At 30.0% G+C, this 14,791-nt stretch overlaps 4 protein-coding genes across 4 annotated transcripts; 1 reads left to right on the top strand and 3 right to left on the bottom strand.

The window, feature by feature from the left end:
• The first annotated feature begins 5,391 nt into the window (after positions 1–5,391).
• LOC133036563 (precursor of CEP9-like) lies at positions 5,392–6,207 on the top strand. Its single transcript, XM_061113080.1, has one exon. It carries the CDS (start codon positions 5,651–5,653, stop codon positions 6,044–6,046), a length of 396 nt encoding a protein of 131 aa, XP_060969063.1. The 5' UTR covers positions 5,392–5,650; the 3' UTR covers positions 6,047–6,207.
• A 1,718-nt stretch (positions 6,208–7,925) lies between these two features.
• Positions 7,926–9,108, bottom strand: LOC133037140 (uncharacterized). Its single transcript, XM_061113977.1, has 4 exons — positions 8,696–9,108; positions 8,489–8,587; positions 8,134–8,410; positions 7,926–8,029 (listed from the first exon to the last, which is right to left on the bottom strand). Exons 1-4 carry the CDS (start codon positions 8,972–8,974, stop codon positions 7,926–7,928), a joined length of 759 nt encoding a protein of 252 aa, XP_060969960.1. The 5' UTR covers positions 8,975–9,108.
• On the bottom strand, positions 9,089–9,562 carry LOC115703735 (uncharacterized). The gene is made up of 2 exons (XM_061113978.1): positions 9,445–9,562; positions 9,089–9,348 (listed from the first exon to the last, which is right to left on the bottom strand). Exons 1-2 carry the CDS (start codon positions 9,533–9,535, stop codon positions 9,089–9,091), a joined length of 351 nt encoding a protein of 116 aa, XP_060969961.1. The 5' UTR covers positions 9,536–9,562.
• A 125-nt stretch (positions 9,563–9,687) lies between these two features.
• On the bottom strand, positions 9,688–13,128 carry LOC133037142 (uncharacterized). The gene is made up of 4 exons (XM_061113979.1): positions 11,208–13,128; positions 10,697–11,096; positions 10,510–10,600; positions 9,688–10,434 (listed from the first exon to the last, which is right to left on the bottom strand). Exons 1-4 carry the CDS (start codon positions 13,126–13,128, stop codon positions 9,688–9,690), a joined length of 3,159 nt encoding a protein of 1,052 aa, XP_060969962.1.
• Between the last annotated feature and the right edge of the window lie 1,663 nt (positions 13,129–14,791).

Below are 14,791 nucleotides of genomic sequence, written 5' to 3' on the forward strand. Positions count from 1 at the left end.
ATAGCTAGCTCGTGCTTCTATTTGATGTAACATATTAATTAAATCATGTCGAATTAATTAAAATTGTCTTCAATTATAACGATTTCTCTGTTAGCTGTTAATTAATTAGTGTTTAATTAAATAATTAATGTATTAATATATAAATGCTAAATATATTGATCTCCACTCATAAGATGCATGTGTATAATAGTATGTATATGAGAGTTGATGCAGTCAATTACTTTGTGTATCCAAATACATAATATTGTATATCTAATTAATTAATGAGAAAGATTAACCTAATTAATTTAATATAAATGACATTTTTCTTGAATATATTGTATTCTTAATTAATAGCATGGAAAGTCAAGAACATATATTTTTGAGTCTGTGTCGCAATATTACAAGTGATCTAATTACGACGTAATAAAGATTTTATATTTATTTTGGATAAATTATTTTGTATTACTTCAATTTTTCTGTACATCCTATGATCAGTATATATAGGCCTGTTCAAATCTATCATCTAAGCATAATTGCTAACAATTAATATACTTTTAACACCTGCTTTAATTTTTTTTTTTACAGTAGGATCTATTGTTTGAAGACCTAAAGAATTTTTATTTTAAGGGACTGAGAAGAACAGAATATATAAATATATATATTTGTACTTTAATATATATATATTTTATTTTTATTATGATGGTGAAACTATGAGGCTCCATTGGGGTGTAGTTGGTATTGGAAAAAATTGGTGATGGCTATTAAGATAAAATTAAGTGAAATATGGACTTCAATGCTTTAATTTATCCATGAGGAAGTTCACTAGTACTGTTAGAAATTTACTCTCCCATTGTGGCTGAGAGGGGTCCTCAAATCTCAGGATGGCATGGTGTGGGAATAGGATGAGTATTCCGAAGCATTGCTTCATTTCTTGGCTGGCTGTGTGGAAGATTACAAAGAAAGACAGATTGTTCAAGTATGGCATTACATCATATAGTAGTTTCTGGTTAATTATGTGGATAGAATGATGAGACCCATAGTACTACTCATATTTTCTTCAATTGTTATCACCACTTTCTTTAATTGGCTTGGTATCACCACCAATTAAGAAGGGAGACCTTTGGAGCCACTTTAAATTGGATTAAAATGTGTAAACACTCCAAATTCAAGAGGCAAGTGTAGCAAGTGTAAATGCTTGTGTATATATGCTTTGTAAATAGCATATATAATTAAAATAGCATTAAAATAGAGATTAGTTAGTTGGGGGTTTTTACTTTTTAAGAATGAGAAAACTAGTAATTAAGTAGACCATAAATGGTTTGCTATATGCTTAATTTGTTCTGAGATAATTGGTGTTTGTATTGAGATTTGTTGAGCATAATAAATTCTTACTCACTTAAAAAAATCAATGTGTCATATGGTTTTGAGGTGGAACTCTCCTTAAGTGGACGCTTTCTTCTTTTATTAATGTACTGAGATACTTACATATGTTTTGTTTCAGAATTGCATGTTCTAACACCCTCCTCCTCACATGTGAGGTCTCTTTTTAATCGCTCACATAAATATTTAATGGGGCCGACACACTTGTGATAATTAACTGTTAAATTTCTCTAATTAAACATAATTTTTTTTTTCCAGGAAGTGTTCATAACAAGAATAATATTCTATTTTTGAATTTTTTCCATATAAATTATTGGAAGATAATATATAAATCAAAGGGAGTATATGTATTAATTCAATTTCGATTTATATATTTCATCTTATAAAAAAGATTTAAGCGCGTGTGCTAGATAAGCCAATCAAATCCCTTTAATTCGTCGTTTTCATATACTTATTTTTTCTTTTTTTAAGAACAAGAAAGAAAAAGAAAAAGAGAGAGAATATATAATTTAGTATTAATAAAAAATAATTGAGTTAATAAAATATAATTTGCATCTCTTTTGGATTTTTGTGGTAGGCGGCTGCGTATGGGAGTTCCATAGTTCCAGGAACTACGTCATTTGCTTTTCAGTTCATATTTTAATTAATTAAGCTTTTTTTTTTATTATTATTATTAGGTTATTTTATTATATTTGGGTGCTATATGTGATTTAGCACTTTCAAAGCTTGAATTAATAGTTTTCTTTTAAATTTTTTTGACCTAATTAGATCAAAACAAATGTGATTATTAAATTATACAAATTTGTAACAAGGAAGAGTGCATGGTAGGGACCTTCAATAGGCATGGTGGTTTGACTTAACTTTCTCATATTCTGAATCATTATATATATAGTTATTAATTAATTAGTTAGTGAGTATTTAATTAGATATTCAATTTCCCATAAAAGCATCTAGTGTCATCATGGTTTTGATGGTATCCAATTAATTTATATTGTGAAGTAAGAGATTATATTGTAGGAGTTTTTACTTAATAATTTGTTCACTGTTTTATATATGTGCATTAAATATTATATCTAGGGCTCAAATATGTTTATTGAGATTTTCGGTAATCTAAAATAATGAAGTGATTATATATAGAGACTGAAGAGATATATATATATGTATGTATATATATGACGTGGAGAAATTAATGATGATTATTTAAACAATCTTTTTATGTGATGCTAGCTGGTGTTAATAGAGTTATTACTATATAGATGTTGTTTGAATTTCAGTAGCGTTTTGGCTTAAGAAACTAAAATCAGATCCCTCTATGTGGAAAATTAATGACTTATATTTATATGCAGCCGTATGTGTTAATTATGGTTTAATTAGTTAACTCAGTAATGGATTCAATTACAAAGACTATACAAGATATACCTAATCCCAACCCAATGGAGATATCGGCCTAATACCCGTGGGTTGACTTGCTTTGTCGAGTCTATTTATACTGTTTTTCAAGATATTAGGGGACATATACTACAGTGTGTTTTTCCTTACTTTGGGGACTTTCCATGAAGTACATCATCATGGATAGGGGCGAGAGTTGTCATTGGGAAACCGGGTTTACGTCCCAAACCTTGAGTTTCTTGATATATATCCATATATGTGACGTTAAGGATACCTTGATCCGGGACGACTATCTCGCCAAATTAATAAGTTTTAACATGTTAGAGCATATCTAATATAGTGCTAAAAAAAATATATTCGTTATATTTTAGCATATTTAAGACAAATTATATTCGAATAGTGTTCTAAAAAGTATTGTACTGCTAAATTTGGCACAAGATATAAGATTATGTCAAATTTAACTCACAATAAATATTATTTTTTATTTATTATATTGCTACTAATTATTATTTGATTTTTACTAAACTTTATTTACCATAGTATCATTATTTAAATAATAAAAGAATACTTGTAAAAAAATAATAAAAGAATAAAAAAAGTTTTTTTTGTATATTCTCAATAAAATAATATAAAATGACTATCAATACAATTAATTATTTTTTCCTTATTTTACATATTGTTCATTGGAGCACAATTATATATAGTAGGCCATATATAGTACAAACTCATTTTTTTTACTAAATTTAGCATAAATTTTAAATCTCCCATTAACAAAGATAGTCTTAATATACTTCAACAAATTAAATCCGAGGAAAAAAATTAAAAAAATCTTCAGTGTATATTTCAATTAATTATGAAAATAGTTTTTATATAATGACCTAGCTAGTTAGGAATTTCGCTTATTAATTTAAATCAAATAAAAAAAAGTTCAAAGGTAGCCACCGTCGGCTATTGATTCTTTATTAGTTCTATATATCGTTCTTCTAGAATGAAAATTTCGTATTATGATTTATTAATTTTCCTATAAAACAGAAAGATCCTGAAAAAGTCCGGTGTCTTGGAATGGGTCAAACCTATATATATAAATATTCTGTTACTAAAATTCCACTAAGAATTGACTAAAAAAAATTGCACTAAGAATTAATAACTCAGGTCAAAGGGTTGCAATTATATATACACAAATTCAATTCATACTAAATTTCAGCCGTGATACTCCAACCTTTTTATAGTGGCTACTAATTAATAAAAAATATAGGTGTTAATCATTCTCAATTATATATATATAATAACACGAATACATAATTATTTTTTAATGACAAAATTAATGTCCTTTTTTTTTAAAAAAAAATATGTGCATTATGATAAATAAGATTAACCTATACATCCTTGTAATAGTAATATATCTGAACTGAACTTTTACACAGTAATTATGTCTACACAAATTATTATTAGAGAGTCGAGTGAACCAAAACACAACTAATTTTAATAGCCCACCTTAACACACAGTACTTGTTCATCCATACAAATTATAATATTATTTAGTGAGTTTTAATTGTTAAAATTGCTCAAAAACAATGACACAAATGAGTTTTCTCAATATATATATATATGTACATATATTTATAATAATGTTATAACTTAATTATAATCCCACCTTCAGATTAAATACAACAACATTATTTTCGGTATATATGTGGTGAACTATATCTTTGGCATTATGAGCTGTATCATATACCTTTAACATATGAAAATCATTAGAAAATTGCGCGTATAAACAACAGTACTTGTTAAAATTATGAAAATAAAATGACAAGAGCAATGAGACGTACTATACAGATGAAAATCATTTGAGTTAATAGGGAATGAAAATCATTTGAGTTAATAGGGAAATATATGAGCTTCTACTAGCTAGCTAGCCACCCATTGACTACCTAATAATAATAATTATATATAATATAATACACATGTCTCCAAGTATAGCTAGTGGAGTAGTAGCTAGTACAGAGAATCCCTCTATTTTGGCATGGTGGTAGGCCTAATAGCCCACTTTTTCTTTTATTAGCTTGTTAGGAAAAATGAGAAAAATATTATTTCTGTCTACCACTTTATTTTTGGTATCATACTCTAATTAAATATTATGTCTTATATAACTTAAAATAATAACTTTTAAAAAAATATGGCTAACTAATCACTTATAAAAAGTACTAAGTATACTGATGCTCAATATCAATACTTGCTTATTAGTTGATTCAAAAACCATTTGCCAAAGCAGATTAGTTAATTAACTAGCCTGCCATTGGCAACATTTAAAAAAAAAAACAAACAATTAAGAAATAAGCACACTACTTGACTTGAGCACCATCAAAAGCCAATATAAGTTAAATATTATACACTCAGGTTTGCCATTTCTAGCTAAGCTTGTACTATTAATTTAGTGATTAGTAGTTCTTCACTCCACACACTTAAATTTTTATATATGTGCACTAAAAAAAATCTCATTATAGCTATATAGCTGGGACAAGCAAATCATGAACAAATATTTCTTTCCCTTCCCATTAAGAGATGTACTAATATTAATATATATAGATATAGATATAGATATATATATATATATATATAGAGAGAGAGAGAGAGAGAGAGAGAGCAATATTAAATCGGGCCCTACAGAGGTTTATTAACCGTCCAAATTGAAAAAGCATGAAATAAGTCCTGTCATGATAATAATTTTTAGTTTAATACATGTTGTGGTTAGATTATAAATACCGATGGAGCTGAATACCAACCAGTATCAACATCATCAAATTCTTCTTCTGAGTCTCATCATCTTATTATTATTATTTATTATTGATTTATAAGTTTAAATTTATTCATTTACTAACAATAATATTATTCAAGAGCGATGGAAAGTGTGATATTATGTAAGATTGTTGCACTTATTATTTTTGGCTTTCATATTGGAATTGTGTCCGTACAGGCCGGAAGACCCATCATCATGGAAGGAGGAACAAAAACGACAGAGAAAGTTGGGCAAGTAATGATCCCCACAAACTCAAACGACAAGAATGATAACGGTAATCACTTCTCCTCATCAGTGGATGCCTTTCGACCAGCCAACCCAGGCAAGAGCCCAGGACCCGGAACTAATAGTAAGACTACTACTATTAACGCAAACGACAATAACAATAAACAAAGTGAACAACAACGACATGTCGTTTCTGGTAACACAGATGATTTTCGTCCTACAGCTCCCGGACACAGCCCTGGCATTGGCCACTCTCTTCTTGGTCGCAATTAATATAAGAAGCCTACGTGTGTGTCGTGACTCGTGAATGGATATTAATTTATACATGATGAACCATAGATAATATATACCATCACAGATTCACACACTACTGCAGGTGTCTTATAATATATATATATTCATTGTTATTTATTTTTATTACTTTATTATTATTAGGTGCCCATAAAATTGTTTTATAAGTATTACCATTAATTACTAGTGCCATCCGTGTATTTTTAATGAATAATTAAAGTAATTTCTCATTATTAATTGTTCTCTTCTCTAAATTAATAATTATTATATAATTGAAACACAATTTTTTTATAAGTATACATGCGTATGCTTCACAATTAAGCAAAACCATAATATTAATATTAATATTAGCAACATCATATATAAAGTAATTAGCATATGATGTTTAGTAAGCAAAATGAAAATAAATTAATCCTAGTTTTATTTTATTTTATTTTATTATTATTATTATTATTATTATTATTATTATTATTATTATTATTATTATTATTATTGTATGAAACTTCGTTAGAAATAACTATAATATCATACAACTATTAAAAGATATACATTCTTTTTTAAAAATAAAAATAAAGCATAATATTTATATAAATAAGTTCACTAGTTCATTACAAAACCATTCATACTAATTGTAGCTTAGCTTTCTTTCTTTTTGTTTTTCGGGAATGCAATTTATATATATTTTTTTGGCATTGCTAGTCATAATTTTAAGGTGTATGTTGACCGAGGTTTTCGACAACTAATAAAATATTATAAATTTAGAGAGCTGAAAGAAAATTAGAGAAGGATTTTTACGTGGTTGGGGCGTTAATGAGCCTTAGTCCACGAGTCTTTGTTATTTATGGATGTATTTAATACAGAGAATGTATTTGGGGAGTGTTTCACTCTTATAAATCCAGAGAATGTTCTTGGTGACTATTTACTCTACTTGCTCTTATGCAGCCCAATACACTACAACATTCAGGAGCAATAGCGGCGGGCCCCTCGGCCGCTATTGCTCCAGTTTTTGGCCGCTAAAGGGCAATAGCGGCGGACCTCGGCCGCTATTGGTCCGCCGCTATTGCTTGGCCGCTATTAATAGTATTAGCGGCCCAAAAGTGGTTCCGCCGCTAATACTATTAATAGCGGCGGAGCAATAGCGGCGGGACCCCGCCGCTATTGCTCTGTGTCAGTTTCGTGTTTCGAGACTGACACAGGGCAATAGCGGCGGGGTCCCGCCGCTATTGCTCCGCCGCTACAACACCCAATAATAAAAAAAAAATATTAATTATTTTTAAAAATTTATTTATATTATATATAAATAAATAATTAAATATTTAATAAATAAATCTAATTAATATAATTAAAACAATTTAATTAAATATTTAATAAATAAATCAAATTAATATAATTAAAACAATTTAATAAAATTTATTAATAATTTAAAATTGTCTCCAAAGTAATTAACTTTAACATATTAATCCTAATAAAATATTGTCTCAAAATTAAACTAAATTATTACAAAACATAAATAAATTATTCATTAACATCTTCATTCAAGTCTCTAATTATGAAGTCTTGATCTGGATTATTTTCGGTACGAGTCCCCGAAGCCCGTGGCGGAGAAGGCACATACGCTTGGTCTGATGATAAACCCAGCGTCAAATTACCGAGCTCAGCTTGGTTGAAAATGGGAGTTGAAAAAAATTGGTTCTCCTGCGATGAACTCCCAAATAATCCAAAATCAGCAAAGTTTGAGCCGAGCGGAGGAGACTCTGACGGTGTTCGGTATAAGAACTGATTTCCCATTGGCGGAGCAGACTGTTGTTGCTGCTGAGGAAATTGCTGAGGAAAAGATTGGGGTTGCTGCTGCAAAAAATTTTCAAATTGCTGCTGTGACAAATTTTGGAATTGTTGTTGCGAGGAAGGCTGAAATTGTGGTTGCGTAGGAGGTTGTTGTTGCTGTTCCGGAGGAGCGGCATGACTCTGAGAAGACGAACCACCAGGCGACTGCGATTGACTATACGTTTGAACGAAATTGTCAAAGCGTGGGTTAAATATTAGGGCACGTTGTTCAGGCGTTAAATTACCCCCCCAAGTGGCACGCATAGCTGAGAATATATCTGCCATGGTGCTCATCATCTCAGTAGTTGGTTGGGGAGGCACCGTTGATTGAGTTTGAGGGATTGGTTTCTTTCCTTTGCCCTTGAGCCTTTTACCCACGCCTCTTTGATAGTCAGATCTTTTGCCTGGAACTGTTTCCATTACGTCAAACTGATAACCAGTATCAGATTCAGATTCAGTCCCAGTATCGCTCTGGGATTGTCGTTCAAGTCGCTTCCTATCAAGCTCCTTGATCAGTTCCTCCTATTTAAATCAAAATTATTAGAATATGTAATTAATATAAAATATAAATTTTAATAATAAATCATTTTAATCACTTACATAATCTTTTGCAGCTAATTCATTAACGAAAGTTCCAGACGGTTTTTTCACATGGATCTCCTTCCATGCGTCAACTACATGCTCTCCAGGAGTACCCCCCTATACAAATATAAACAATTAAATTAGTTTATTATAAGAAAAAAATATTATTAACTATTAAAGAATTTTTTTTATGAAACATTTAACAATTAAAGAATTAATACATACCATTCCGTGGCGTATGGACGCCAACGATTTTGTGCCTTGCGTTGTTGGATATTTCATTAGTTGCCGATTCGATTTATTTTTAGTTGAACGATTCAAAAATGCCTCGCTAACGAACAATTCGCAAACCGGTTTCCAAGTCTCAGTATTCAAGTAGTCAGGGGGGAATTTGAGAACTGTGTCCCAATCTTCTGGTTTTTTGTAATGTTGTTTGAAATGCTTGTGTCTGAGCGTCTTTCGCTCACTATACCGCTCCGCCATCACCGAATATAAAGTCCCCATAAGTAGGTCTCGGTGGGGATTCCCATCGATATCAAAGTAGTACTATGTAATAAAATAATTTAAAATTATGTTAATTTGTAAATGAGGACATAAAATTATTACAACCTTTAATAATTAAAAATCACTCACTCTGATTCGATTAAGCACTTGATCCTTGTATTGTTGGGGTACATCGGAAAAATTTAGATGACCACCCGGGCACAACATGCTCACTTGTTGGCCAAGAAATCGAACATAATTGCTGGCTTCAGTGCCAACTACTTTGCCGGTTTCAAGATCTACCTCCACCGGTAAGGGCTTACCAGCTTCTCTCCTTTTTTTTTCGAGATTAGCGTTTGCGGCAACCCCACGACCCTTTCTGACCGGAGGTGGAACTATATATATTCGAGGGAAAAATTATTTTATTAGTAAATCATACATTCACTATTTATATATTCAGAACAATTGTAGATTTGAAAAAATATGAAAACCTGCTTCGCAAGACGACGGTACCCTAGAAGGATCAGGGGGATCCCTGCCATCACCATCCCCACCGTGGTATGTCGCTAACGTAGCTGACATTTTACTTTACTTTGAAGACGGAAAAAAACGTAATAATTCACAAATGTGAAACACATAATTGAAATATAAGTATTTAAAATGTTAATACGAAAGAAATTAAATATTCCTTTAATTGTAAAAAATTTTAGTAACAAATGTTTACAAAATAAAAGTTACACTGAAGAATCACTATCATTTCCATCATTCACTAAGTTTACATTTTCATCCTCTACATGTTCAACTAGTAAATCATCTACTTCTTCAGCAACATAATTCTCATCCAGTTCATTATTCTCTATCTCAGAATCCACTAACTGATCGGACGATTCAACAATTACTGGAGGTTCATTCGATTGCATAATCAACTCTCCAAGATCAACTGTCAACACAAAATTGGCAGAGTTAGAATCACTAACAACATCTACATCAGTCTCATCTTCGTTGTCAGTAATGTCCCAAATTTGTCGATGGCTAATATCTTCAACAACCTTCCAATCGCGACCTCTGAGTGGATCTTCAAGATAGAAAACTTGCTTTGCCTGGTTGGCAAGGATGTACGGTTCATCTTGATACCAATGTCCACGAGTATTTATACTAGTTATATTATTTTCAGTGATTGTCTTCTTTCTTAATGGATTAGTGTTATACCATTTACATTCAAACAATGACACTGTAAATGCACCAGTATAAGATATAGTGATTACATCTTCAAGTGTGCCGTAATAATTAAACCCTTCAGTTCCAGCAACAGTAACACCACTATTTTGTGTCTTCCGCTTTTGGTCTCGCTTTGATGCAATAAACCGAACACCATTCACTACACAACCTTCGTAAAATGTTGCTAAGTAATCGGACCCGGAAGCGAGAGCGAGTAACTCATCACCATTTTGTAAAGTTCCAAGCTTGTGCAGCTCATATATCTAAATACATAAAATGTATTAATATGAGAGGAATATAAATGATTGAATTAAAACTTAACAATTTTGTCGTTATACCTTCTTGTGAAACCACGGACGGAAAGTTTGCCTATGCAAGGCATCGTGATTACCATTAGGATTTTCATGCTTGATCTTGTCCAAATGTTCACTGTGAAGTATGATAATGTCAAGATACGATAGAAGGAGATAGAAAATAAAAACTAAAAATTTAATAAAATAATTTATAAAAATGTAACAAACTTACTCTAAGTAAGCTTGGATTTCAGGAGAATTTTGAAGAATGTACCACTCAGCTTTTTCACGACTGGTATGATCAAGAGGCTTGATAAGTCCGCTAGTTAAAGGACGAGATTGAGAATTAAAAACTGAGAGATAGCGACAAACAGAAGGCGCATCTTCATTTCGATCAAGCCGATTAAATCTTGTTTCACACCCTTTAAAGTACATTGAACAAAAGGTTACTGCCTCATCAGCAACATAACCTTCTGCAATTGACCCTTCAGGACGTGCCTTATTTCCCACATAATTTTTCAATTTTTTCATGTACCTTTCAAAAGGATACATCCATCTCATAAAGACCGGGCCACCCAATATCGCTTCTTCAGGCAAATGCAATACCAAGTGTATCATTATGTCAAAAAAAGCTGGAGGAAAAATCAATTCCATCTTGCACAATAACAGAATTAAATTATTTTGAGCATCCTCCATATCTTTTACATTTAGAGTTCTAGAGCATAACTGTCGAAAAAAATTACACAGCTGAGTAATAGTTGTTGCAGTGTCACGAGGTAGAAATTTACGGACACCAACCGCTAATACTCGCTGCATAATGACATGACAATCGTGGGATTTTAACCCAATAATGTTAGACTCATCTGGAGAAACTTTGCTCTTTAAATTTGAACAGAAGCCATCGGGAAACTTTATTCCTTTAACAAACTGACAAAAAAGTTGTCTTTTCTCACGAGTCAAAACATAAGGAGCATGCGGTTTCATTTGCCTCCCATTTACATCTTCATAAATCCACAACGATTCCCTAATACCCATCTTCTTTAAATCATGGCGCGCATTGGTTGTGTCCTTTGATTTATCATTATCCAAGATGGTTCCTAGGAGACTATCACACACATTTTTCTCAACATGCATGACATCAATGTTGTGTTTTAAAATATTCGTGCTCCAATACTCCAACTCGTAGAAAATACTTTTTTTCCTCCAATTATAATTTTCTGCAACTCTTCTACGTTTCACGCCCCCAAAATTTTCATGATGTCCGGGAATTTGGGGTTCGAGAGCATTAACTTGTGATAATATTTCTTCACAAGTAAATCGTCTTGGAGGAGGTCTTCTTTCAACTTTACCATCAAATCGAGTATCCCTTCTCATTGCATGGTTACTTGGCAAGAACCTTCGATGACCAACATATGATGTCTTCCCGATCACTCGAATGGACGTCGTGTCTTCATTACAAGTAGGGCAAGCTTTATAACCTTGACCACTCCACCCAGACAAGCTACTACGAGCAGGAAAATCATTCACTGTCCACAAAAGCGCAGCACGCATGGTGAACATTGAGTTGGTCGAACTATCTCTCGTTGCTACCCCATTATTCCACAACTCCTTTAATTCATCCACCAAAGGTCTTAAAAATATATCCATGTCTTTACCTGGAGATTTTGCACCAGGAATTAGGGTAGATAGCAAGAAATAATTATCTTTCATACATAACCAAGGTGGTAGATTATAGTTAGCCAACACCACTGGCCACATGCTGTATGCAAGACTCATGTTGCCAAATGGATTAAATCCATCAGCAGCTAACCCAAGTCGAACATTTCTTGGGTCCCTTGCAAAATCGGGATGTTTTGCATCAAAGTCTTTCCAAGCTAAACCATCGACCGGGTGTCGCAACACCCCATCATCTTTTGATTTTCCAGTATGATGCCATATCATGCTTTTCGCTGTAATCCTCGAACTATATAATCTTTTAAGTCGAGGTGTCAACGGAAAGTATCGCATGACTTTGCAAGGAACTTTTTTTCCTTTCCCGTTCTCGGAAGTAACCCAACGACTAGTTCCGCAAACTGGACAAGCCTCCTTGGATGCATTCTCCTTATAAAATAAGCAACAATTATACAAACAGACATCGATATTATCATAACCCAAGCCTAATTTCTTCAATCTCTTTTTTGCCTCGTAGTAAGTTGATGGAATATTATTTTCCTTCGGAAACGCAAACTTTAAAAGCTTCAATAATTCTTCAAAGATGTTATTAGGAATTTTTCCCCTAACTTTTAAATGCAATAGCTTTGCTAAAAAGTTAAGAGATGAAATCCAATCACAACCGGGATACAATTCAGCTTCAATTTCCTCAAATAAGTCATCAAATTGTGGGTTTGTGGTTGGTTGTTCATCTTCTCCTTGTGCCTCAGTTGTCGAGGGAAAGAAATCTTCCAAAATAGGAATCATTTCATCCTCTGATTCAACATCGGCAACTGCTACATCAACGACGGCATCCTCAGGCTCCCCGTGATAAATCCACTTGTCATATCCTTGCATAAAACCTCGATCAAATACGTGTGCTCTAACCCTATCTATTTTTTCAAACCTACTATTTATACATCTCACACAAGGACATCGTATTCGTCCATCACAATCCTTATGTTCTGATGCCATTGCTAAAAAGGCTTGTAGACCATTCCAAAATTCATGGCAACCACGATTTCTGATTTTGGTCCAAGACTTATCGATTGTCGCCATCTACAATTTAGACGACAAATGAAGTATTAAATATTTAAATTTTTGTAAAGTCTTATGAAATTTTATGAGTACGAATTTTATGATATATTTTTAAATATAATTATTATTGTTCTTTATTGTTAATTTTTAAATTTTTGTAAAGTTTTATGAAATTTTATAAGTACAAAAGTTATGATATATTTTTAAATATAATTATAAATATGAATTATTATTGTACTTTATTATTAATTTTTAATTTTTTGTAAAGTCTTATGAAATTTTATGAGTACAAAAGTTATGATATATATTTTTAAATATAATTATAAATATGAATTTTGTAAAGTATTATGAAATTTTATGAATATAAATTTTATGATATATTTTTAAATATAATTATAAATATGAATTATTATTGTTATTTATTATTAATTTTTAAATTTTTGTAAAGTCTTATGAAATTTTATGAGTACAAAAGTTATGATATATTTTTAATTTATTTATAAATATGAATTATTATTGTTCTTTATTATTAATTTTTAATTTTTTGTGTTATTTTTATTATTTATAAAAAAATAAATTTATTTTCAAAATTTAAATAAATATCAAATAATTAAATTTTAAATGAATTATTATTTTTTGAAACTTAAAATTAGTTATCAAAAGTTAAACTAATTATATTATAAAAAAATTCATTTTACATATTACACTATAAAAATTCATTAAATTACTAAATTTTAAATTTTTAATTTTTAAATTTTTGAATTATTTATCATTTATATAAAAAAAAATTTATTTTCTAAATTAAAATAAATATAAAATAATTAATTTTTACCACCATAAAAATACAAAAAAAAATTATTTTTTAAAATTCAAATAAAAGTTAATCCATTTAATTTAAATTTTAATAAAAATTAAAAAAATAAATCAAATCTTCTAATTAATCTTTTTAACTTTTAATATTTATATTATTTATTAAGTTACTAAAAAACTAATTATTATTATTTAAAAAAATCTTTTTATGTATATATTAAGCTACAAACTAATATTTTTTTTTTCTAATTTTTTAATTTTTTTTCAATATTCTAAATTTGCTAAATTTACTTCTCAAATTTTAGCAAACTTAACAACAAATTAATTTAATATCAATAAAATCTAACATAAAATAAACAAAAACAAACAAATACAAATTACTAATTACTAAAATTAATTAAAAAACCTACAAATAACAACAATACAATATACAATATTGTTACAATATATAAATTATATATACATTAACATATAATCTATATTTTCTTAAAAAAAAACACAATACTATATATTTTATATACACAAATATATAAATAAAAAAAATAATATATACAAAATATACAATACACAAATATATACACTATTATATTACAATATACAAAATATACAATATACAATAATAAAAATATTATAATAGTGTATATACACAAATATATACACTATATATTATATTACAAAAATAATATATACAAAATATATAATATATATATATAATGTATAGTTTTTATACTTTACATAATAATACAATACAATATATATACTACACTACGATATACATATATATATAAAC

The sequence above is a fragment of the Cannabis sativa genome, chromosome 4, assembly GCF_029168945.1.
Source record: "Cannabis sativa cultivar Pink pepper isolate KNU-18-1 chromosome 4, ASM2916894v1, whole genome shotgun sequence".
NCBI classification, from domain to species: domain Eukaryota; kingdom Viridiplantae; phylum Streptophyta; class Magnoliopsida; order Rosales; family Cannabaceae; genus Cannabis; species Cannabis sativa.